The following is a 25,502-nucleotide window of genomic DNA, read 5'->3' on the forward strand; positions in this document are numbered from 1 at the left end:
CCATACCCCACTCGGAGCCACGGGGCGTGCAAGGCTCGCTGCTGGTGGGAAACGCCCGTTGCAATCCCCTTGACCCTGCCCTGTAACTGACCCTTGGGGAAAAGCCCCCCGCACAGCTACTGCGCATGCTCTGAGCTGGACAGCTCCAGAGAGGGAAATTTAAAAACGGTTCGAGCTGCGACGGCGGCCAAATTGCAGAACGCGAGGGGCGAGCGCGAGGGAGTCCCCCTCAGAAACCCCATCCCGCCCCAGGAGCGCCTGCGGCGGCGGCCCAGCGAGGATCGGCTCCAGGTACCGCCTTGCAGGGTTGGCTTTGCTCCCTCCTCCCGGGCAGTGCCCTGCATTGCGTTTCCTGGGGGGAGACCCGGGGCAGGGGCAGCGGGGGGCTGCCTCTCTCTTTGCCCCCCTTTTCTCCTTTCCAGGGGTCCTTGATGACTTTGGGGGCGGATCTGAGAGTCTAGTGGGTTTCTGTGTTCGTTTCAGCCTCTGAGTTTGAGAAACTTAGGGAAGATTTCTTTTCAAGGTTAAGTTTGTGTGCAGCGGGGGCTGAGGAGGTGGAGTGGGGAGTTGGGTTGGGTTTCCAGCAAGGGCATGTGGCATTTTTGAAGGCATTTCCAGGGCGGGAGCCCTCCGGAGATTATTCCCTTTGCAAGTGGGAATTTGGCTCCCCCAGAGAAACATACATGACACATCAAACTGTCCTTTTTTGTTTATTTTTTCCAAAGTGGTCAAGCCAAGCCGTGGTTGAAAACACTAGGCTTGGAAGGGAATCGGGTTTTTCTGCTTCCTATTTTGCAAGTCCACATTATCCAAGACTTGACATTTGGATTCTAGAGGCTTCCTCTGCCCTTCCCCCATTAATTTGAAAGAACCTGGAATTTCATTCCATTCTCTTCATTTGCTTCTAAAGCCCTGTAGAATTGCCCTGGGAAAGTGACCTGTGACACCCAGGAATCCTCTAGTACTTTTTTTTCATTTATCTTTATTGGAATACAATTGCTTTACAATTTTTTTTTTAAAGTGTTCTGTTAGTTGTTTGAGCTCCATCCTTCTGAACTGTGGGAAAACTATGAGTTTTCTGCCCTGTCCACATCGTTGCTGATGGGAGCTTTGTTTTCTGCTTGTCTTTTCCCCAAGGAGATGATAGAAAGTGACATCTCACCCATGATGTCAGGAATTATTCGAAACTCAGGGCAAAATCACCACCCCTCTCCACAGGAATACAGGTGAGGGCTTCAACAATAACAAATGATAGCTTTTTGAATTGTTTAAAGTGTTTATGTGCTGGTTACAGTTTGTGAAATTGACCAAGAACTATGGTTACATTAAATTCTGTGATTTTGCAGGAGAGCTGGAAGATTTTGGTTTCGAAGGTGGTCTCTCTGAGGGTGTGTGACTTGTGGCGTGGGGCAATGGGACCACTGAAAGCCTGCAGTTTTTTGTCCCCTCCTGGGTGAGAGGCTGGGCAACTGGGTAGATGTTAAGAGGACAATAGCAGTTATTGCTTCTCCTCCAGTGGTCTTAACAGGGCTCCAGGAAATGCCCCCCCAAGAAAGGAGAAAGGGCTTGTCCAAGGTCACCAGCAAAGGGAGGGAGGAGGAGAAAAAGGAAGTATCGCAGCCTCTCTCCCTTGAGCCACTGAAGGGCTGCCCTGGTTCCCAGTGCCCCACCCACAAGGCAAGTACCGTGTCCATGGGTAGAGGGGGCACAGCCCAGATTGTGGAGTGGGGACAGGACAGGGGCTGGCCTGGGAAGAGCAGGCTGTCACGTCAGCTCAGCCCTGTTTCCCCAGCGGCTGTCTGACCTCCCGGAGCCATTGCAACTCACCAGCGGTGCCTTTGGCGAAGACCGAAGCCCCCAATTAGCGGGTGGCTGCTTCCCGAAGGCTGTGAGCCTGAAGGCTGCCTTCTGAGGCCCGAATGAGGCCACACATTCAAACAAATATTTGCGGAGAGACTGCTGTGGGCGGGGCTGGGACCCCAGATGTGGGCCAGGCACACAGCAGTGTGTGGGCACCTACTGTATGCCCAGCTTGGGAGGCTGCTCAGATGAGCCCCCATTGTACAGGTGAGGAAACTGAGGCTCAGAAAAGTGAAATGGTTTTCCCAATGTCGCACAACCAAAGACCTATGGGCTTCCTTTCTGCGCTGAAAGGGTTTAAATTATGGCAAGTGGGCTGGGGACAGCCTAAGGGTTAGGAGCTTGGCTCTGGAGTCAGTTAGAATCCCAGCTTCTCTGGTTGTGTGGACCTCTGAGCCTCAGTTTCCTCATCCATGAAATGGGGACAGAAATAGTACCTACTGCATAGACTTGTTAGAAAGATTAAATAACAATTTAACTCTATCACTTGCCAACTATATGATCTTGGAAAAATCCTGGGGGTCCAGCTGTTCCTTTCCACATGGATTCAGGGCTGTTTTCTTATGTTAAACAGCATAAACAGAAGGCAGAATAACAAAATAACAACAACAACAATAATAATAGCTGGTGGTTTCTTAACCCTTTAGTACCTGCCTGCCCTGTGCCACAACCACCCTATGAGAGTAGCACTCTTGTGCCCATTTGGCAGATGAGGAAATCAAGGCTCAGCCAGATTAAGTGACATTACAAGATGATGCAGGTAGTTACGGGGACAGTGGGGACTCGAACCCTAGGCTGTCCCACCCAGAGGGTACCATGACCACCGCCCCCCCCCCATGCCCCACTGGTGAAGAGCGCATGGGGTTGGAACAGAGCAAGTTTCTCCACCACCTCACAGCTGTGTGACCCTGGACAAGTCACTGCCCCTCTCTGTGCCTCAGTTTCTTCATCTGGGAAATGGAGCAATGAAAGAGCCCAATTCGTGGGTCACTGGGAGGATCCTGTGCTTCCATCTAGAAATGGTGTTCAGCCAGGCCTGGGGTAGAGTGCTTTCTCATGGAGGGGAGATTTTATGATTATACAGAGACTCCCCCACCCCTTCCAACCACTCCCATTTTTCTCCCTGAATAATAGCCCAGGAGAAGTTTATGGGCTTCTCATTCCCCCTCCCACATCTCCAGAGAATGACTCTGAGGACCACTCAGGCTGCTAGTGCAGCCTGGTTCCAGCCCCCTTGCAGCCCTCCATGCAGCTGCCTGCCCCTCCATCCCCAGGGGCTGAGTTTGGCCGTTAAGCCTCAATGGCTGTGTGCAGGGAGGGTGGGGGGCGTAGCAGCTGGAGGCAGCTGCCCTGTCCCCAGGGAGCTGTCGAGAGTCAGTGGCCCGGCCTAGACAGCAAATGGGCAGCAGCATCCCGCTAACAACAGCTCGTGCTCAACGTGGGTTCGCTGCTTTCCCCTTGGCTCTAAACTAGGAGGGAATCCACTCTTAGAGGCACTAGGAAATAATGAGAGTTATTAAGCACTTACTGTGTGCTAACTCCTTATTTTAGAGGTCAGATCTAACAACCTCCTTTTACAGATTGGAAAACTGAGGCCCAGAGCTGCAAAAGGAGGCAGGCTGCTAGCTCCTCGGAACTTCAGCTTCTCCCAGGGCCGTGCGGCTCAGTGGTTATCATTACAGAGCCTTGTGCCGGGTGTTTATTCCCCAAACCCTCAGTCCCTCCTCTAATAAAGGAGGTGACTTTGGGCAAAACCCTTTCCCTCTCTGGACAGTGGTTTTCTCATCAGTGAACCACAGTGCCAGGCACACAGTAGATACTTTATAAATATGCATCGGATGGAGAGATGGATGGATAAATATCACATGAGAAATAGCACATCCACGGAAACTCAGGGAAGTTTCACTCTCAAGTGATGACAAAGTCCTGTCCCGTGGACCAGGGCAGGCGGACACCACCTGCCTTTCCTCTTAAGCCTCCCACTGCATTGACTGTGGGGGACGGTTTACCCCCATTCCAGAGTGGCTCCACCCATAGGTTGTAATCTCCGTGGGTGAGGGGCTCCATATGGCAGAAGCAGTGACCATCTGAGCATCTTTACAACCCTGCACCCTTCAGGGTGTTCAGGGTGGCCAGAATAGCTCCTTAGCCCACCCTCGGACAAGGAAAGAGGGGTAGCCTTCGTGGGGTGCAGTCCTCCTTTGGGGTCTTGTGTTTCCACCCCTAGAAACACGCACACAGCATGCCTACGCACACCAAGTCCTGAGCCAAGTTCTAAAAAGGAAAGAGTCTCTTTTCCAAATTCCTAATCCAATCATGTCACATTACGCTCACTCTTGGCCCAGTTGGGAATTTCTAAGCTTGCTAAAATGGCATTAGATTTTCTTTTTCCTGTAAACGGTTAGGAAAGATATTACAAATGATACGTTCGCTAAATAAACAGCTCCGTGAAATGTTTAATCCCTTTTGTGTAAAGGTTGGATTGTAAACAAGAACAGTTGCTAACGATGTAACAATTTCTTACTAACCATATCTCCAGAAGGCAGGTAAAACCTCCTGGTTATAATCATAGCGGACGTGCCTCTCTGTACTGCAGGGATGCTGATCTGACACCCCACTCCCGCAGAGACAGTATTTTCTTGGCAAACCCCTCCTAGTAGCCATGAAAGGTCAGAGGAGAAAAGAAAGAAATGTGGTTTGAGTACCTGCCTGGTGCCCTTTCTTACAGGTTATCTGATCTTATCCTCACAATTTCCCTTTGCGGTGGGAATTCTTATTCCATTTTACAGATGGGAAAACTGAGGCACAGAGATGTGAAGTGACTTGCCCAAGGTCACACAGCTACAAAGGGGTTGAGATAGGACTCGAACCCCAAACAGGTGTTCCTTCCACTGCACAATTGCTGTCTCAACTCAGAATTCCCAAGATAGGAAATAAAGGGTTAAATGTGGGCTCTGCCCTGAGAAGGCAGGAGTAGACAAGAGAGTTAAAATTAATGAGTGATCTCAGGAATCTATGCCATGGGTAGATACTGATGGCACTAGTCATTCCCGTGGATGGAAACACTGGGAGATGTTGGACTGGTCTGGGAGGGCTTCCTGGGGGAGGGGGTGTCTAAGCTGGGCAGGAAATGGATAGAGATTGGGGAACATAAGATGTGTTGGAGCTGAACTGGGCTGGACTGGGGGGGATCCCTCTTCCCTTTCCTACTCCAGCACGTATGGAATAAATGCCCACAGGGTGCCTGGCCCTTTGGTGGGTGCTGAACAAAATAGAAAGCCTCTCCATCCTTGCCCTCCTAGAGTGGAAAGACTAGAAACATGTATAAATGAATATACCTCATGGCAAAATGCTAAATGTTCTGCAGACACAAGACCACCAGGGGTGGGGGTGACCAGGGAGGACCTCTCAGAGGAGGGAAATTTTAGGCTATGGCCAGAAACATGAGAAAGAGCCAGCTGTGAATGAGTGCATGGAACAGCATTCCGGACAGAGGGAACAGCATGTGCAAAGAGAACATAGAATGTTTGGGGAACTGAAAGATGGACAGGTTTGCTAGAGGAAAGGGGAGAAGGAAGGAAATGGCCAAGGACCAGATCATGGCAAGGAGCTCGACTCTTACTACCCCGATGGATTTTAAGGACAGTGACAAGTTCTAGTTCTAATGTCCCTTTTGAAAGGTTGCTCTGAATTCTGGGTATGAAATCCATCCATTCCACAAACACTTGCCTAGCACTCGAGCCACATACTGTACCACGTCCTGCAGTGATTTACCTACCCTGAACCAGGAAGCAGGCCAGGCCCTTTGATCACCTCTATTCTACACCTGAGAAAACTGAGGTTCGAAGGCATTGAGTCACTTGCACAAGGACCCCCATTAGGAGTGGAGCCAGGACTGGAATCCAGGCCCCCCCTGGGCTCACCCCATCCAGTGCCCTACTCTCCCGGCTCATCTTCCATCCCTCCATGGGATTAGCTAACACGGCTGATCAATTAAGGATATTGTTAATTAATGTTATCAGCTTGGTCCCCTGGCCAGTGCAGAATGGCAGCCATGGACTCCAGTTGTATCTCACTTTGCCCAAGGCTACCACAGAGTCCCCTGACCACTGGCCCCATCACCATGGAGGCACCCTGCAGCCTGATCCTTCTAAAAATAACGTGATAATGGTTTGCCCTTCCTGCTTACGTCTTGATTTGTTTCAGCCATACTGGCAGAACATCGAGTGAAGAGGCTCCAGGGTGGGTGGTTTAAGTCCCAGCTCCTTTGCTGACATGCTGTGTGGCTGAGGGGTATCCCTTCCTCTCTCTGGGCCTCAGCCATCCCTACGAAATGGGCATGACAAATAGCCATCCCACAGGCCGTCAGGAGACAAGGGAGATGCAGACCTAAGAGGGCTGGCAGGAAGGTGGGCATGCCACGGGGCAGACTCCCCCTTCTTTGAATCCCTAGGTCAATTAGAAAGTTCTCTCCTTGGAGAGAGGGAACTGTGTCTGTCTGCCAGAACAGGGCCTGGCAGGTAGGAGTTCAGGCAAAATTTGTGGAATGAAGCTGGTGCTTCCTGAGTGTCGGGTACTCTGCACGTTGACCTCTCCACGGAGCCCACTTTACGCTGAATCCATACTCTTCGGAGGATGTTGACACTAATCTGAACCACTAGCACGCAATACACATTGATGGGCTGGGCGCCCTACCTGAACTATCTCATTCAGTCCTTACAGCCACCAATGAGATGTGTGCAGGCGTTAGCCCTCCCATTTTACAGATGAGCAAACTGAGGCTCAGAGAAGCAGATGACTGCAGACAAATCTCACAACTACTAAGTGACTGAGTGGGATTCAAAGCCAGGCCTGGTGGACCCCAGAACCTACCCTCGTAACCAACTACACTGAAATGCTGCAAAAAGAGAAACACGGGAGCCAGGGCCCAGGCTTTCTAGCTGAGATGGGCTCAGAATGTAGCATTACAGAGGGCAGGCCTGGGCCTTCTGATAAGCCCAGAACCTTTAGAGCAAAACTCATTACAGGAAACACAGGTAAAGTGATAAGCATGGAGGAAGCACTTGAGAAATGGCAGCCCCATTATTGCACTGACAAGAAAGGGTTATCACTCTGATGTCGACTTTCCCGGGGTACCACCTGGCTCCTAACCAGGGTCTGCCACCTCTCAGACCCTCCATGCCGCAACCCCCTCAGAAGGGGACTGTACCCTTCAGCATTTCACTTCCCGGCAGAGGTGGGCTGCCCACCTCTACAGTCTTCCACCCCACGTGGCCCTGTAGGTGGTGTGTCCCAGTGGCCGCCCCATGGAGATGGAAGGGGTTCAACCCCCTTGTGTTCCAGATGGGGAAACTGAGGCCTGGGGAGGGTCAGGCTGGAGGTGTTGAGGCCAGTACCTGGGGCCACTGCCAAGAGGCTGCTGAGGCGAGTTCACCTGGCTTGGCCTCACCTTTCCTATCTGTGAAAGGGGATGATGATGCCCTCTGGGTGTGTGTGCGCGCGTGTGTGCGTGCGTGTGTGTGTGCGTGTGTGTGTGTGCGCGTGCGTGTGTGTGTATGTGTGTGTGTGTATTTTAATCAGGAGAAGATGGATGTGGCCGAGCTTTGAAATGAAACGCCTCCTGTATGGGCGGGGAGCTGCGAGTGAACCCTTTTATTCAGAAGGGGACTCTGGAGTGCTACCTAGGTCTTTTTCTTTTCTTTTTGCCCCCAAAGCTTTCTATTCACTAATGAGGATCCCCTGCTGGTGACAAATCCTCCACTTGGTTTGAGAAGGATGCATGGCCAGGGGTCCCCTTTGGAACCCTTGAGGTAATAGCTTAACCTGCTTTTTCAGGTTAAACTGAAATCAGATGCTTCATCTGATATGATGCTTAAATGGACTCTTAATGTGTTCTCAACAGCCCCCTTAGGGTAGGTGCTATTATTATTATTATTCCCATTTTATATGCAGGGAAACTGAGGCCCAGGGCAGGTGATGGTCATACAGCCAGGAAGAGGTCAGGCCCGGGCCCACCTGTCTTGGGGTTCACACCCACTCCTAACCTTGGGGTGCTACTCTGCCTTCCTAGAGCCCTAGGACCAGTGGGACCCTGTGGGAACTTCTACTCTGCCAGTAATGCTTTATAGATGGGGAAACTGAGGCCTGGAGAGGGAAAGGGGCTTTTGCCCAAGATGTTAGAACTTTGCAAATGCAACCAGGGATTTAGCTGCAGACTGCTCCCCTGAGTTACAGGGTCTTTGTATCAAAAGGAACCTTGGAGGTTGCTTAAGGCTCATCTTTCATCCAACAGGGGCCTGACAGGCCATCCCTTGGCTCCTACTTGCATGCTCCCAGGATGGAGAGCTCACTACTTCATGAGTTGCCTTCTATGCAGCTCCAGTTTTTACAGAGCCCTTCCCCATAACTTCCTCACTGGTGGGTGGGTGGGGTGGAGGACCCTTTTACACCCACATCTAATAAAACTCAAATGTTTTATTAAATGTCCAAATCCAAATCAAATGTCCAGTTGTCTTAAGGCAAGGTAGAAACACCACAGACTGTTCCACCAAGATTGAAGAATGTTCCAGAAGGCTGCCGCCTAGTAGGATGCTTTGCGATGATGGGAATGTGCCACATTTGCCCGGTCCACTATGGAAGCCATTGGCCACGTATGGGCACCAAGCACTCGAAATGTGACTGGCGTGACGAAGAAACTGCATCTATCATTTTATTTAATTTTAGTGAGTTTAAATTTAAATAACCACCTGTGGCTCCCTGTCAGGCAGCACAGTGCCTGGATTTTCTAGAACTCACAGAGCACATTTCTTCAACTGTTCCTTGTAGGGCAGAGAGAGAGGACGGTGGGGCTGTATTCAACCCAGGCTCTGGCTGGGGGACCCTAGACAGGCCTGTTTCTCCTGGGCCTCAGGGTCCCTACCTGGCAAATGGGAAGGTAGTAATGGTAACATACCTCCCTGATCAGGCTCTCTTGAGGATGACGTGAGATCAGTCACTTCCATTAGGGACAAGGTGCACCCCGGGGGCTCACTCACCCCAACCTGTGTCCACAGGCTGTAATAAGATTCAATTTCATTTAACTGTAAAATTAAATAAAATTACACTGAGTCTTTCACCCCCGCCTGGGCCCCGGGGGCAGTGGGGGTGGGACATCTAGACAGCCGGATCTGTTTGCTCACTTGTCCAATCTTTGAGCAATTATTAAGCACCCACTGTATGCCCGGCCCTGTGATGGGCTCTGGGTGTGTGGCCCCTGCCAGGGTGCAAGGGTCCTGCTTTACCATCAGCACCCAGCAGCGAACTTGGCCCCTGTCCCGGCCTCCTCTTTGCCAGATCTGGGACCCCCCAAGATCTGGGAGTGCAGCCCCTGTCCTCCCTGGGGACATCAGCCAGGTTCAGAAGGTGGAAGCTTGTGGCCCACTAAGGGGCTCCCTGGAGCTCAGAGAAATGGGGGCTCAAGTGAGGGGATGATGACAGGTCCAGAGAAGGAGAAGGGAAGGCATCCTTTGTGAAAGAAGAGAAGATACGCAGGCACAATGGAGGGTGCTGGAGGAGGTGGGAACATTTGGTACCCTGGGGCCCAGGGCCCGTCACACACTACACCCGTGTCAGAGCATGGGGTCACCTGAGCTGGCAGAAGGGTGTGGCGGGGGCCATGGCTCCCCAGCACTGGGCGTGTGGGAATTACCTGGGCGCGGGAGCATGGGTTAACTGCTTTCATCCCCTGAAAGCCTGGCTCAGTGTCTTTAAATAGTGCTGACACTGGGGACACAGGAATGATGGGTGAATGAGTGTGTGGGACGGAGACGGGTCTGCAAGAGATCTGGGGGCCCTGGATGCCGCATCAGAGAGAGATGGGACAGGAGAAGAGGATGGACGTTTGCTAAGAGCCTCTTGTGAGCGCTTTGCCTCTGTCATTGTTACCCCACTCTGCAGAGGAGGAAACCGAGGCTCAGGAAGGTTTGGAAGCAGGTCTGATGTCACCAGGCAGGACAAGTGGGGCCAGGACTTCATCACTGGGCACCATTGACACAATGACAGAGAGAGAGAGACAGAGAGACATACACAGAGACAAACACAGAGATACCAGCAAGGAAAGAGTGGGCGAGAGTCAGAACAGAGGGACGGGGGTGAGATAGCAGCGGGGGCGCGGTGGGGAGAGCGGAGGGAACAGATGGAAGGAGCTGTGTCTCTGAAGTTTCATAGTTTTGTTCTCCTTGTAGCTTCCTCTGGAGGTGACCCTGGGTGGGGAGGCATCAGCGACATGGTGACCTGGGGCTGGCTCTCCTCCTCACCCAGAGATGCAGAGAGTGAGTAGGACAGGTCTTGGGAGATCCCAGGGCGATGGGGCTAGGTTTGCCTCTTCCTTTGCATTGCAAATATCCCATCATTTTCCAGCAGATGAGAAACCCACTCAGGAGACTGACACAGGGTGTCTCTGTCTCTGTCTCTGTCTCTCCCTCTCTCTCTCTCTCTCTCTCTCTCTCTCTCTCTCTCTCTCTCACACACACACACACACACACACACACACACACACACACACACTCCAGGGAATAATCCCAAACCCTCGCAGATGACAGGATGGTTCACAAGCCACTTGGCCTCCACACCAGCAAGCCGGTCTCAGGAAGGGTATAAGATATTACAGCTCATATTATCATTTGTGCCCATTTTATAGGTGGGAAAACTGAGGCTAGGGATTAAGTGCCTTTCCAAGGGCTATGGCTCAGAAGCCATGGTGGCTCCTGAACCAAGAAGTCTTTCTCTTGTCACAACTGCCAAGGATCCCATGGTTTATGCCACTTAAAATGAAGTGCTAGGAGAGGGCAGGAATGGGGCACACGGGGACACCTTGAACGAGGGGATTCTAGGCATTGGTAAGGGAGAGGTTTGGGGGACCTTTACATGCCACCGTGGAGAGGGGGCTTTGTGCCTCTTTGCAAGGGCACAGGAGGGTGGGAGAGGAGACAGAGATGGTCAAGGCCCCGGGCCGGCAGTGGGTATGGGACACTCCCATTTAGGCCCTAGAGCATCACCTCCTGGTTCCTGTGACACACAGTGAAGAGGTGCCTGGATGCCAGGTGAGCCTAGGGGGCAGCAGGACATAAGCCAGGCTTTGGGGCCCGCAGACTCCATCACAGAGCTCTGGGGCATCCACAGCCATCTCAGGAGACCAGCAGGGCCAGCTGGGCCAGACACGTGGAAGCAGGCATTCTGGCCTGAACTGGAGGGGGGACCAGACCACCCTGGGATGCCTGAGGCAGCAGGGGAACAGGACCTGGCTGCCCACCCCCAGAATGAGCAGCAAACCCCCAAGAAGGGAGAATGGGGGCCAGGCCTGTGCCAAAAGTTGAACACACACTGGCTCATCTGATCCCTGCAACAACCCAGGGAGATGTGGTCTGTTCCTCTCCCATTTTCCAGATGAGAAAATGGAGGCTCAGGGGCCGGAAGTAACTTGTTTGAGGTCTCACAGACCGGGGGGGGGGGGGGGGGCAGGTCATAAGGACTTGAACCCAGACCCATCCAACCAGAGCCTGAGCTGTGCCGAAGCCCCTGCCACACCCCCTCAGGGCTGCCCTCCCCCCAGAGCTTAGGGAGGCACTAAAACACAGCTTCCCAGGCCCCACAGCCCCAGGGTGGGATTCCAGGGTGTGGGATGGACCTTGGACTCTGCATTTGAACCAGCCCCTGGGTGATGGTCATTCACACAGCCCCAGCTGAGAGCCCAGGACTCAGGGTGGGGCATCTGCCTGAGAGGATATCAGGTTCTCTGCCTGTGGTGCTGCAGGTACAGCCCAAGATGTCAGCAGATAGACCCGAATTCGAGTCCTGGTCACAATTTTGCTTTCACCAGTCTGGCCTCAGTTTCCCCATCTGTAAAGTGGGGCTGTCTGTTCCCTATCCTTGTCCTGAGGCTGTCTCAAGGACTCAAGGGGGCAGAGGACAGCTAAAAGTGCTGGATGTGACAGTCACTGTCAAGCAGTTCTCTGGGTTGGTGGCCTGGGGTCAGCCTGTTTCAACTGGCCAAGCAGGCATTTAAGTAGTGCCACTGTGTCCTGGGATACAGGGTGATGGGGGGGCTCAGGGCCAGCCCTCAGCGAGCCAAGGGGCAGGATGTGGGCAGAGGGATGGCAAGGCAGGACTCACTGGCCCAGGGAGCAGTCAGGATGCAGAGGGGGTCCCTGAGCTTGGGGTCTGGGTGGCAAAGACTTCCCGGAGGAGAAGGTACTCCTGGGCTAGGAAGGGCCACGTGGGAAGCCAGGAGCCCCTGCCCTGGTCGTTTCCTGGAGTATGACATTGGAAGCAAACTGCCTCCTTTCTCTCGGCCTCAGTTTCCCCACGGGTAAAATGAGGGGTGGGGTCAGGTGATGTCTGAGGAGACTGGCATTAAGAGGCCAGAAGACAGAGTTTGAAGTGAGCCTCCAGGGATAGGCACAGTTTGGGTGGGGGAGGAAGAGCCAAAAGGGCTTTCCTAGCATGGAGGTGGGGCCATGGGGTGTTGGGGCTGCTGCTATGAGGGAAGGGGAGGCCCAACAGGGCTTACAAACAGCAGGAAAAAAAGAAAAGAATGATCAGAAGAGCACCATTAACTCAGCCCCTACCACACGTGCAGCTGTGTGCTAAGCAGTTACATTATGTGATTCTCACTCTGGGGGAAATAAGCTCAGAGCATTTGTGAGCTCGGGGCCTCAGTTTCTCCATCTGTAAAATGGGCACATCATGCAGCCCAGCATCTGGCATACAAGAAGTGCTCAGTAAGTGGAAGCCGCTAGTGGTAGCTGCAGCAGGGGAAGGTCTGTGTGACCCCAGAGCCCAAAGCTTTGATATATTTCCAGTCCCCTGAGGACTTGGCTAATATTATCATTAACATTAATATTGATATTAATGACAGCAAAGTCAGACATGGTTCCAGGTCTTTTCATGCAACTCTATGTTTAATCCTGAGCATACCCTATGTGATAGGAACGATTATTTTAGCCCCACTTTACAGATCAAAAAGTGAGGCTCTGTGGTCATCCATTTACAATGCTTGGTGTCAGTTTATCTCTTGTAAAAATAAAATACAGTGCATGTGTGTGAAAAAAAAAAGTGATATGAGAGAAAAGAAACAAAAAGGATATAAGGTCTTTCTAAGGTTACCCAATTAACACTGTCTCTCAGTCTTTGTATTAATACTCCACCTATTTCCTTGTGCATTAAACTTATAGTTATTTATAAATTCTTAATAATTGTTTTTGTGTAGTTCACAGCTTTCACAATCATTAGTTATTGTGGCATATTACTTTTGTAGTAATAAATATACATTATTTAAAAAAAAACAAAAACTGAGGCTCAGAGAGGTTAAGTCAGTGGCCCAAGGGCACACAGGTAAGTGAAGATCAGGAGTAGAGCCTAGAGTCCAAGCTCTTAACTAACACATAATCTAACAGATTCACCCTGCCGCCAGAGATCCTGCTCCGTGGTGATGCCCAGGAACCTGGTGTGTTTACAAGTCCCCCACCATTCAGGGGGCTCTGATGGGCCCCCCTCTTGAGAAACCTGCCACCAGGGCCTCATTTCCACTCCTCCCTGAGGCCCCAGCACCAGGTAGAGCAGCAAGGACACTGGGGAGCCATAGCAGGTTACTGAGCGGGAGTGGAGCTCGTACCACCAGATGCTGGGAGGTCGGCTGGCCGTGGGGTGAGGAGGAGCCTGGGTGGGGGCTGGCCAGGCTCCCCCGACAGCTACAGCGGGCGGCACGTCAAGCCCTGCCCCTCAGCCTCACCCCATGGTCTCCACGGGCCTGACGGGACAGATGGCATCGCCCAGGCCTGGCCTGTGGCTGTCACTTGTCCAGATGAGTTATGAGTGGGTCAAATGGGCGGCAGCCGGGGGGGCTGTAAAAACAATTGCAGGGAGACCCCAGTACAATGGGAGCCACGTGCCATGGGGGCAACAGTCGTTTGTCACACAATGGGCCGCCAGGGGACAGCAGCCGGGCCAACTGCTGCTACGGACACGGACCAGCCGAGTTTTCAAATCGTTTCCAGGCCCTGTTTTCCTACGAGGCAGCCAATCACCGGGGCAGCCGGGTGGTCACCTGATGCCAGCTTGGTGGGCTGAGGGCCCAGGCCCGGCTACAACCGAGCAGCGGGTGCCATGGCAACGCTAATTGTGGCCCTAAAACACAAGGAAAGAGAGAGCAGGAGAGATGGGAAGGAGGGGGGAAGAGAGACAGAGTGAGGGAAGGAGAGAGAACACAGGCCTGAGGCAGCCATGCAGATGGCAGGAGCGGGTGGAGACTGATGCCCCAGCTGGGTCCACGGTCACGTGCATGAGAAAACCACAGGCTGCGTCCCTCTCTCTCTCTCTCTGAGGCCCCAGGACACCTAGTTTTGAAACCTGGAGTTTAGAATTTGGACTATGGGCCTCTGGGCAACAGACCAGAAGGCGCCTGGCCTGCGGGGCCTCAGGTGTGCTGGGTGTGGCGTGGGCTCCTGGCCGGTTTGCAGCCACATTATAACACGGGCAGGATGCTGCTGTGAGGCCCAGGGCCCTGGAGCTGTGGGGTGAGCATGACTTCAAGGGCACCGGGGAGCCATGGTTACCCCAAATTGGGGTACCTGCCTGCTGTCCTCGATGGGCAGACTTTTTCTTTCCATAGAAAGCTATGCTTTTGCTTGTGAATCAGTTGAGGGTTGGTGGGTGTGGGTCCTAACTGGAACCTCCAGGGGCTGCCTGGGGTCACGGTGAAGAGTTCAGGCTGGGCTCCCAGCCCCACCCCTTCCTGTTCCGTGTGGCCTTGGGCAAGTGACTCAGTGCCCTGAGCCTCAGTTTCCCCATCTGTGAAATGAGAATAATAATAGCACCTGCCTCATCAGGTGACTGGGGTGTTCCGTGGGTTAATACCTGTGAAGGACGTGATTCAGTACCTGGCACATAGTAAGTGCTCAACAGACATTAGTGCTTATTACTTGGGGGTAGGGACTGAGTAAGACGTGTTAAGTGAATAAAGGAAGGGAAGATTTGAGGGTGTGCGATCTGGCTGCCAAAGGGGGATCTCTGGGAGTGGGTAGATTGGAGGATTAGGGTGGCTTGGGGGAGGTGAGAGGCTAAAGGGGGTGATTCCAGAGGTAGGCGAGCGCCCCAAGAGCTGGCCTGAGCTCCCCACCCCTGCCCGAGCTCCTGCCCCTCCCCGCAGGCTCCTGGCCGCCACCAGCAATGATGACCTTCCTGGGGACCTGCAATCACTGTCGTGGCTCACGGCCGTGGACGTGCCGAGGCTGCAGCAGGTGACGAGTGGCCGTGTGGACCTGGGTGGCCCCAGTGCGCCACACGCGCACCCAGGTAGGCGCGGGGGCGGGGTGGGGTGGCGGGGGAGGGGCGATGCCCAGCACTGCCATCCACCACTGTGTGGCCGTGGCCAGGTCACCCTCTCTCTCTCTGGGCCTCTGTTTCTTCCTCTGTAAAATGGGACTAACTCTACCTTCCCCAGGGGGATGTGGTTTGTTCATCGTCATCACTGTGTGCCAGGCGCTATGTGAGCTAAGTTTTCAGCAACAAATAAAGACAGACCTTCCCTTACCCCTGTCCATCTTGAACACCTAGAGCAGTCAGCAAACGATGGTCTCCAGAACCAAGTGCAGCCTGTGGCCTGTGGCCTTTGTGTTAAGATTGCTTTTACATTTTTCAAGGGTTATTAAAAAACAAAGAAGGCAGATGACATGGCTGGCAGAACCTAAAGTATTTGCTGTCTGACGCTTTACAAAAGTTTATTTCATTTACCTCTAAAAAGTAAAGAAGTACTTTGAGGGGGAGGAGAGATAAATTAGGAGTTTGGGATTAACATATACACACTATCATTGATTATATATAAAATAAACAACAAGGACCTACTGTATAGCACAGGGATCTATACTCAATATTTTGTATAACCTATAAAGGAAAAGAATATGAAAAAGGACATATAGATATGAATCGCTTTGCTGTACACCTGAAAGTAACACAACGTTGTAAATTAACTACGCTGCAATTTTTTTTTTTGGTTGCACTGGGTCTTAGTGGTGGCAGGCGGGCTCCTTAGTTGTGGCCCGTGAGCTCTTAGTTGCGGCATGCATGTGGGATCTAGTTCCCTGACCAGGGATCGAACATGGGCCCCCTGCATTGGGAGCGCAGAGTCTTATCCACTGTGCCACCAGGGACGTCCCTACGCTGCAATTTAAAAAAATGATCATAAAAAAAATTTTTTTTTAAGTACTTTGACTTCTTCCAAGAAAGTGCTGAGCTCAGGACCTGGCACACAGTAGGTGCTCAGTAAATGGCAGCTAGTTGCAGTCAAAGCAAGTGGATTAAATGTTTAGAGACAAAGAAAGTGTCAAAGAAAAACAGTCAACAAAAACAATCACTGCAGTGCATGCACTAGGCAGCCTTCCTTCCCCAAGACGGAGGATTAACTGTACACAAACACTGGGTTTGCTTCTGTCCTCTTATGAGTGGTTCTCAAGTTCCTATATTTTATAAAGCTATATTCTTAAAATAAAACACAGATGCTACAAGCAGGAATATATTGTTCTCACAGACTTCTGTATTTCTGTGCTAAAATTAATGGAATCAGATTTTTAGATAAGTGTAATTTTCTCTCCAGCAGACCAAGTGGTTACATCTGAATTGAATGCCTGTCAGTGATCAAAAGAAACTCAAAAAATGGACCAGAGAGAGGCTTTTGGTATTTAAAAATAAATATGCCGTGGTAATTTTAAGCCAGAAAAAGAAAATCACCACAGTACATTAAAAGTACCCGTAGTTGAAAAATTAATGCCTAGGAGTCAGTCTTTCTTTCTTTCTTCCTTTCCTTCCTTCCTTCCTTTCTCTGTGCTGCGTGTGGCATGTGGGAATCTTAGTTCCCCGACCAGGGATCGAACCCACTCCCCCTGCAGTGGAGGCACAGTCCTAACCACTGGACTGCCAGGGAAGTCCCCAGGAGTATGTCTTTCATTGGACAAATTGTTCTTGGCCAAGTAGCAGGGGTCAGCAAACTTTCTATAAAGGGCCAGTAAATATTTTAGACCCTGTAACCCAGATGGTCTCTGTTGAAACTTTCCAACTTTGTCACCGATGTGCAAAACCAGCCATACACAATATGTAAGTGAATGGGTGTAGTGTGCCAATAAAACTTTATATAAAAAAACATGCTGTGGGGCTTCCCTGGTGGCGCAGTGGTTAAGAAGCCGCCTGCCAATGCAAGGGACACTGGTTCGAGCCCTGGTCCAGGAAGATCCCACATGCCGTGGAGCAACTAAGCCCATGCACCACAACTACTGAGCCTGTGCTCTAGAGCCCATGAGCCACAACTACTGAGCCTGCGTGCCACAACTACTGAAGTCCGTGTGCCTAGAGCCCATGCTCCGCAACAAGAGAAGCCACCACAATGAGAAGCCCGTGCACCACAACGAAGAGTAGTCCCCGCTCGCCACAACTAGAGAAAGCCCATGCGCAGCAACGAAGACCCAACACAGCCAGAAATAAGTAAATTAATTAAAAAAAAAATGCTGTGGGCCAATTTGGCCTAGTGGCCAATAGTTTGTCAATCCCTGATCTAGAACCCCAAGGGACAGCTGTGTGACCTTGGGTGGGTGCCTTCCCCTCTGAACCTCCTTCCTCATCTGCAATGAAAAGATAATAAAACTGGCCTCATAGGGTGCTGTGAGGACTCGATGCAGAAAGTGCCTTGCACACAGTAGATGTTCCGTAGATGTGGACTGTGAAATAAGAAAGCCCCTTCCATCACTGCACACCTCCTGCGTGCCTGTCACTATGCCAGGTGTTTGGAGCACTGAGTCACATAAAATAAGGTCCTGGCTCTCAGGGAGCTAAGGATCTGGTCAGACAGAAGGACAAGGCAGACAGACCAAAGCACAAAGGATGAGCCCAGGTGGCAGCCAGAACTCAGAGGAGAGCTGAAGGCCCCAAGGCAGGACCACCTTGTACATCAGCTTTGCTGGATTGGAGGTGGCTACCTAAAGGCAGGCTGGTGCAGTGAGAATCCGTGACAGATGCAATGTCTGTCACAGGCCCAGCACAGGAGAAGGGGGTACATCTGCTATCCCTGAGCTAACGCTTGGCAGAAGAGCAGATAGGGGCCGGCAGCTGGTAGGAACCCACTCTCCCCCACTATACCCAGAGGAGTAATTTGTCAAGTACCTACTATATGCCGGGCCCCAAGGGTGGGGGATGGCTCCATTCTCTGCAGGTGCCCAGGGACTGAGCTGTCCCTGCCCGCAGCCACCATTCCCCCAGCCTGGGCATCTCTGTGCTTCCTTCATCCAGGTGCCTTGGCCAGGGCAGCTGACCTGCACGTGGGAGCCGCCCCAGGTGCCCTGCTCCATGGCCCAGCTGGCATGGCCCCCCAAGGCATGCTGGGTCTGGGTCACCTGACCAACCAAGGAGCCAGCGTAAGTGCCACCACAGGGGTCAGGGAGGGAGGGGGGTGTCCGACAGGGCTGGAGTGCCCCTTGACCCTCCGTCTCCTTCTCTCCCGGCCCCAGCAAATGAACCAGTTCCCTGTGGGGGGCCAGCCCGCATCCAGCCTGCAGGACCCGCCACAGCTGTACTCTCCCACCTCCCAACCACAGTTCCCGCTACCCCCGGGCGTCCAGCAGGTACCGGGGGCTTGGAGGGGCCCTGGACTCAGAGGCAGACACTCCTCACTTGGACTGGCGAGGGACTGTTCTGAGCCTCAGTTTACCTACATGGAACATGAGAATAACATGCTTCACCATGTCATGGGGTTGTCCATTCGGCTCCCCCGAAAACCCTGCGGTGGGCGGAGACAAGATGGTCTGCTGGGGGTGTAAACCCTGCATCTGGCTCTCTGAGGTGGGGTGGGGCGGGGTCATCGTGAGTGACTGATGCTCTCTCTCACCGTCTCTCTCTCTGCCACTCTTCCCCGTCCCCACCCGTGGGAAGTGCGCTCCTGTGGGCCTGTATGGTTCCCCGTTTGGGGCACGGCCTCCCTACCCCCAGCCCCGCATGGCTGTGCATTCATCTCAGGAACTGCACCCCAAACACTACCCCAAGCCCATCTATTCATACAGGTGAGGTCCAGGGGGGCTGGGGCTGTGGGGACCTCAGGGAGGAGAGGGGTGAGGGCTGCCTTGAGGGCACCTCAGACAGCTGGGTGTGGTGGCCCAGGCTTCCAAGGGGGAGGTTTCGGGGAGTGGGGGACCCCCAGGTGGGACTCGTTCGTAGGAAGGACCGTCATGTGGTCAGTCAACCCCCAGGGTTGAGAACCCACCCCAGACACAGAGCCCAGCACTCCACTCTGTCACTCACAAGCTGTGTGGTCTTGGGGAAGTGGCTTGGCCTCTCTGAGCTTCAGTTCCCTCTGATGTAAAAAGTCATCAAATAATAGTATTATGTACCTCACAAGATTTTGGGGAGGGGGGTAAGCAGCCCAGTGAAAGTCTAAAGGCCCATTAGTTATGGGAAATGGATAGAAAGGAGGAAGAAAAGACAAGGTTTCTCAAATCGGTACCAATGGCTGAGCTCAGGGTCAAGGTCAGCGGGTGGGAAAGACATAGGGCCAGGAAAAGGTATCAAGAGCTAACACTATGTGTAGGGGCTGGAACCAGTAGGATTAAGCAGGGCCAGCTTCCTGGCAGAGGAGGCTTAGGCTGTCAGCCTGAGATGACTTCATGCCTGGCCTGCCCCACATTTTGCCTCCAGCTGTCTGATCGCCATGGCCCTGAAGAACAGCAAGACAGGCAGCCTGCCTGTGAGCGAGATCTACAGCTTCATGAAGGAGCACTTCCCCTACTTCAAGGTGAGGGGCCCAGCCAGGGTAGGGATGTTGGAGTAGCTCTGGCCTCTCCCTGGCACTGCTAGAACCCAGGATTGGCCCCGGGCCAAACGGGACCACCCTTTTAGTCCCCTAGTTATGTCCATAGACACCTGCAATGTGCACTCACACAGACATGGGCCAAGAAATCCAGAAAGAGAAGGGGGCATTTGAGTTGGGTTCTGATGGATGAAGAGGAGTTCACCAGGCATCCCAAGGGGCAAAGGGTAGAGGGCCAACCTAGTTATTCAGCACAGATTCAGTAAAACATAATGATGCTACACACAGACTTGGTGAGAACCTTTGCCTCTCTGAGCCTCAGTTTCCCCCTCCGTGCCTCAGTTTCCCCCTCTGTAAGATGGGGAGAATGATACCCAGCTGGCAAGGTTAGTAAGGATCTGCATGTAAAGGCACTGGCAGCTCCGGGCACCTGGTTGACCACTAGTAAGAGAGAGACAGAGAGAGAATAAAATGAATAAGGTATGAGGTGCATTGCAATATCTGGTTACCTAACAATAAAGTATGAGCATTTATAAAAATGATCAGCATTTAATGCACTCGACCAGTTATCCACATATTAGCATCATCTTGCTTGCTTCCTGAGTGGGAGAGAAAGAGCGGGAGATCTGGCAGCCCTGGGCCTTGTCCTCATGTCTTAACCACTGCCCAGAGCTAAAGTGCAGCTGACCCATGTACCATCAGGGCATGGACCCTCCCGTTTGCCACTTTGCCCCCCTGCTCTCTCTTGTCTTCCTGACTCGAGGTTGAGCATTGGACACTGACATCGTCCCCCTGCCCCTCTAGCCCTGAGTCTGAGATCCCCAAGGAGAGAGAGGGTTCAGAGGGGCGTCCCTGCAGGGGTCTCCCACAGGCCCACTTCTCCCCACAGACGGCTCCCGACGGCTGGAAGAACTCAGTGCGACACAACCTGTCCCTGAACAAGTGCTTTGAGAAGGTGGAGAATAAGATGAGTGGCTCCTCGCGGAAGGGCTGCCTGTGGGCCTTGAACCTGGCCCGCATCGACAAGATGGAGGAGGAGATGCACAAGTGGAAGAGGAAGGACCTGGCCGCCATCCACCGGAGCATGGCCAACCCCGGTGAGGCCCGGGTGCCCCGCCTCACACACATACACACACACACACACATCCCCACCCGGCATCCTGCCCATCCCACAACGAGCCCAGTCACCATGGCGGGGACAGGGGCGCCTGGTGACCATCCCCCCTCCCCTCCCCTGAATACCCGTCTCCTCTCCATCCCTATGTGGTGGCTGGTCCATTGAAGGGTCTGGTCAGAAACGTGAACAGCTGTAGAATCTCGCTAACAACCCCAGTTTCTCCCACAGACATGTCGAACGAAACACCCATGGGAAAGCACGGCTTCCTTACCTTTCTTACCACATCAGTACAGATTCCCAAAGTAACAGAACAATAATACCCAGTGTGGGCTAGGATGTGGAGAAATCAGCATCATCATGTACAATTGCTGGGAACGTAAGCTGTGAAACTTTTCCAGGGCAAAGTAATGTAGCGAAACCTTGCAAACTTGGTCCTCCAATTTGGTCCACTTATTCTACTCATCAAAGATTTGATCAAAAGGTTTAGGAACAAAGTTATCCATCATGAAGTGATTTCTGATAGTAAAAAATTGAAAGCAATCTAGACATCCTGCAATAGGGGATTATTTAAATAGATGTAATGTTATACCGTGCAAGTATCAGAGATAAGAATATTTTGGGAATATAAAGAAATGCTCCCAATACAATAAGTGAAAAGAGGCAGGTTATGAATCAATATACACAGCATGATCACATTCTAAAATTCTAAAATATATCCACACCCATTTGTGTTTATGTGTGTGTGTGTGTCTGTGTATACATATATATACATACACACACACACACACACACACACACGGACTGGAAGAAATATACCAAAATCTTTACTGTGAATGGAGAGACCACTGAAAATTTTTATATTCTTCACGTTTCTCTATTTTCCAAATCTTCTACCCTGTTCGTGAATTACTTTTAGATTAGAAAGAAAATATTGTACCCGCTTTTTTTTTTTACTTAAGAGATGGAAGCTGGGGACATACAAGTGACATATGAATGGAAAGAGTGACATGGGAGGCTAATGCCACCCAGCCTTAGGAATATTTGGCCTGGCCCTGTGAATGTCATCGTGTTTGAGGTTTGAGTATCGGGGGGATGGGAGTCTAGCTCAGAGATGAACAATTCAGTAAGATGGGGAGAAAGACCATAGCAGGATCCACTAGGCCCTCAGCTGAGAGCTCCGGGGTCTGGTTCGAGATCCAGGGCCCATCCTGACACATATTTGGGGTGACGGCTAGGGCAGGCCATTTCACCTTCTAAATTCCAAGTGTCCTCGTTTCTAAAATGCGTGCAACCCAAATAGATCCTGGGACCCTAGTGATCCAGTCTCAAAACTGTGTTGTAGTCAATGAGATACAAGCCAACAACCAAAAAGAATTCAAGAGTAATTTGCGTCTTGTTCTATCCAAGAGCATTAAGGAGGATCCGGGTTTCAATCCACAGCAACGCTTCATGTCTCTTTAGCAGCAGGGAGTGGCTAGGACCCCTTGTATGTTAATAAATTTTGTCCCAATCTCGTGGGATTTGTAACCTCTGCCTTACCTCCCTCTCGTAGGGCTGTGATGAGGTTTAAGTGAAGTCCTAGAGTTACAGGATTGTCCTGTAAAACACTGTCCCCATGGGAGGAGCCCATGTTATCTGAGACTCCTCTCACTCCTCAAAGTCCCTATGTAATCTGTGATTTCACTCCACTTTCACAACCCTGTGCACAGCGTGTGATGCCATCTCATAGATGAAGCGGCTGAGGCCTAGAGAGTCAGGAGGCTTGCTAAAATCACTGGGATGTGAATCCAGGCCTGGGCTGGGGCCCAGAAACCGTAGGGTGGCTTCTGATGAGTGACCTCTCCCACTTGCCTGCAGAGGAGCTGGACAAGCTGATCTCGGACAGGCCAGAAAGCTGCCGACGCCCTGGCAAGCCAGGGGAGCCTGAGGCCCCCGTGCTGACCCATGCCACCACGGTGGCCATGGCCCACAGCTGCCTGGCCATCTCCCAGCTCCCACCCCAGCCACTGATGACCCTGTCCCTGCAGTCGGTTCCCCTGCACCACCAGGTCCAGCCCCAGGCACATCTCACCCCAGACTCTCCTGCCCCGGCCCAGACCCCGCCCCTGCATGCCCTGCAGCACCTGAGCCCCAGCCCCCTCCCCCAGCCCACCGTGGGAAGGGCACCTGTGGACTTCATCAACATCAGCACCGACATGAACACCGAGGTGGACGCCCTGGACCCCAGCATCATGGACTTCGCTCTGCAGGGTGAGGCTGGAGGGAGTGGGGGAGGGGCACAGAGGGGGGAGGGGCAGCCCGGGGGAGGGGCAGCCCGAAAGGTCAGGGAGGGCAAGGGAAAGGAGGGCGGTCTGCATTTACCCCACAGCGCGTCCCTTCAGAAAACACTTCCCAACCACCTGATCCTAGCAAATTCCAGCAAGCATTTAGTTAGCACTTGCGGTATACCAGGCCTTGTGCCAAGCACTTCAGAGGCACCATCCTGCAACAGTCCTGGGAGGCCACTGCCATTTCATATTCCCATTCTGCCGATGAGGAAACTGAGGCCAAGAGGAGTGAAGTCACTGGCCTGAGGTCGCCCGGCTAGTAAGTGGCAGAGCTGGGATTTCAACCCGGGCCTCTCTGACCCCAAACTTTCAACCAGAAACTGCTTCAACCTGCATGTGCCAACCTCGTGCCAGGTCACACTCTGACCCACATGGTCATCCTCAATCCACGGGGAACGAATGAATGAATGAGCAAGGGGAGTTCAGGCTTCAGTGAAGGCTCATAAGTCATCTGTTCGCTAACACTGGTGCGCCTACTGTGTGCCAGCCAACGGCCGAGAAATCCTCTGCCCTCAAGGAGTTGCGTGTCTAGTGAGGGAACTGGACGAGGTATCAGGTTAGTTAGTTAGCAAGTTAGTCAGTTATAGCTGTGAAATGGGTATGTCTGAACTGCCCTGCTTCTCCGCCTGGATTACCGTGCAGTTAAAACGTGCTGGGAAAATCATGGTTTTGTCCCCTGGCTTTGGCCATGATGGTACCACCTAACGAGGGCCGAGCGTTTCCCACTCATCGCCTAGTTTCAGCCTCTCAATCCTAGGCGGTGGGTTCTCTGATCATCTCATTCCCTCCCGAGGAGCCCAAGGCTCTGAGATGGTAGTGACGTTCCCAAGGACGCCCAGTGGAGAGGGAAGGGCCGGGAACGCTGGCTCCTCCATGCTGTCCTGTGACGCGTGACTTTAAACACCACACGTGGTCTCTGCCCCAGCCCTAAGACGGCCTTCGAACTCGGGTCCGTTTGACATGAACGCTCTTGTCTTTGAAAGGGAACCTCTGGGAGGAGATCAAGGATGAGGGCTTCAGCCTGGACACACTGGGCGCCTTCGGAGACTCCCCACTGGGCTGTGAGCTGGGGGCCTCGGGCCTGACCCCCGTCTCCGGCGGCAGTGACCAGTCCTTCCCAGACCTGCAGGTGACCGGTCTCTACAGCACCTACTCGACCCCGGACAGTGCGGCCACGCCAGCCGTCACCTCCTCCTCTCAGTACCTGGGAGCCCCGGGGAACAAGCCTATAGCCCTGCTTTGAGCCCACAGCCTCGCCTGCCCCAGAACCTGGGCCCAGGAAGGATGCTCACCGAGCCGGGTGTTCCTGCAAGAAAGGCCCCTCACCCTCCCACAGGCCTCTGAACGGTCGCTGGGACTGCTGGCCGACAGGGCAGTAGCTGCTCTCCTCCCTGACCTCCACGGGAAGTTTCTGGGGCCTCCCCAAGTCAGGAGGACAGAGGAGAGCGGACAAGCATCCCCGCCTCCCCCACTCTTGATGCTTCTCCGAGGCCTGGCCGAGCTGAGAACAAGGTCTCTCTAGACTGCTTCCCCAGTCTGGCTCCCAAACAACCTGCAGCCCGCCTTGGGACGCATTGGTGTGCCATGCAAACACCCCAGGGGGAAGGCCTTTAATTTATTATTCTCCTAGGACGAAACACCTGCCTTAGCCTCCAGCGGACAGGCCCTGAGGCTGGGAGCGGGGCTGGCAGACCGTACGACTTCCCTTGGACTGGAGCAACTTGAACTCTGAACCAGGCACCTGCCCCGCTGGCCTCCGGGCCCCCTTCTCCCTTAGTCCGTTAGGGTTTCACAGAGCGAATCCCTGGGCCATGCCGGGCACTGTGACCCTGCGAACATTTATTTATATTTATTGGAGCACGTCCAGGCCACTTCTTCAAACTCAGCCCGTGGCCCCTGGCACAAGACTCTACGGTCCCTCCCGGCAGCCCAGCGATCCTAACTCCTAAATTACCCGCGCACCACGTCTCCAACTGGCTCTTCAGCTCTTTGCGGCCTTGGGCTGCTTTTTAGAACAAGCAAGCACTTTTGATACTGTGAAACATCCTATTTTTTAAAATTAGAGACCAGATATTTTTCTAACCGTTCAGTCATGATTCGAATCTCTTGCCACGTGTACCTAAAAAGAGAGGCGCCCTAGTTTTGAGCGCTGGGGGCTTCAAGTCAGGATGGGAATGGGAGGAATGGCAGGGGGCTTTCTGTACTGGAATCGAAGACACCCCTGATGGAAAGAAAGTAAACTGTGAACCAGGTAAAACTTGACCCACGTAGCGAGTGGGGCTGTCGAGGCCGCAATGCAGAGTATTTATGGGTACTTTTTGGCCTGTCTCACTGCCCCGTGACCTTTTTTATGTTTCTTTCCCGCCTCTTGTTGCCAGTT

The 25,502-nt window shown here is 52.7% G+C and overlaps 1 protein-coding gene across 1 annotated transcript; it reads left to right on the top strand.

The window, feature by feature from the left end:
* The first annotated feature begins 1,140 nt into the window (after positions 1-1,140).
* Positions 1,141-24,365, top strand: FOXN4 (forkhead box N4). The gene is made up of 9 exons (XM_060029407.1): positions 1,141-1,226; positions 15,044-15,189; positions 18,169-18,293; positions 18,387-18,500; positions 18,808-18,935; positions 19,567-19,663; positions 20,568-20,775; positions 22,653-23,045; positions 24,106-24,365. Exons 1-9 carry the CDS (start codon positions 1,141-1,143, stop codon positions 24,363-24,365), a joined length of 1,557 nt encoding a protein of 518 aa, XP_059885390.1.
* The last annotated feature ends 1,137 nt before the right edge of the window (positions 24,366-25,502 follow it).

Source organism: Delphinus delphis, chromosome 13 (assembly GCF_949987515.2).
Source record: "Delphinus delphis chromosome 13, mDelDel1.2, whole genome shotgun sequence".
In the NCBI taxonomy this organism is placed as follows: domain Eukaryota; kingdom Metazoa; phylum Chordata; class Mammalia; order Artiodactyla; family Delphinidae; genus Delphinus; species Delphinus delphis.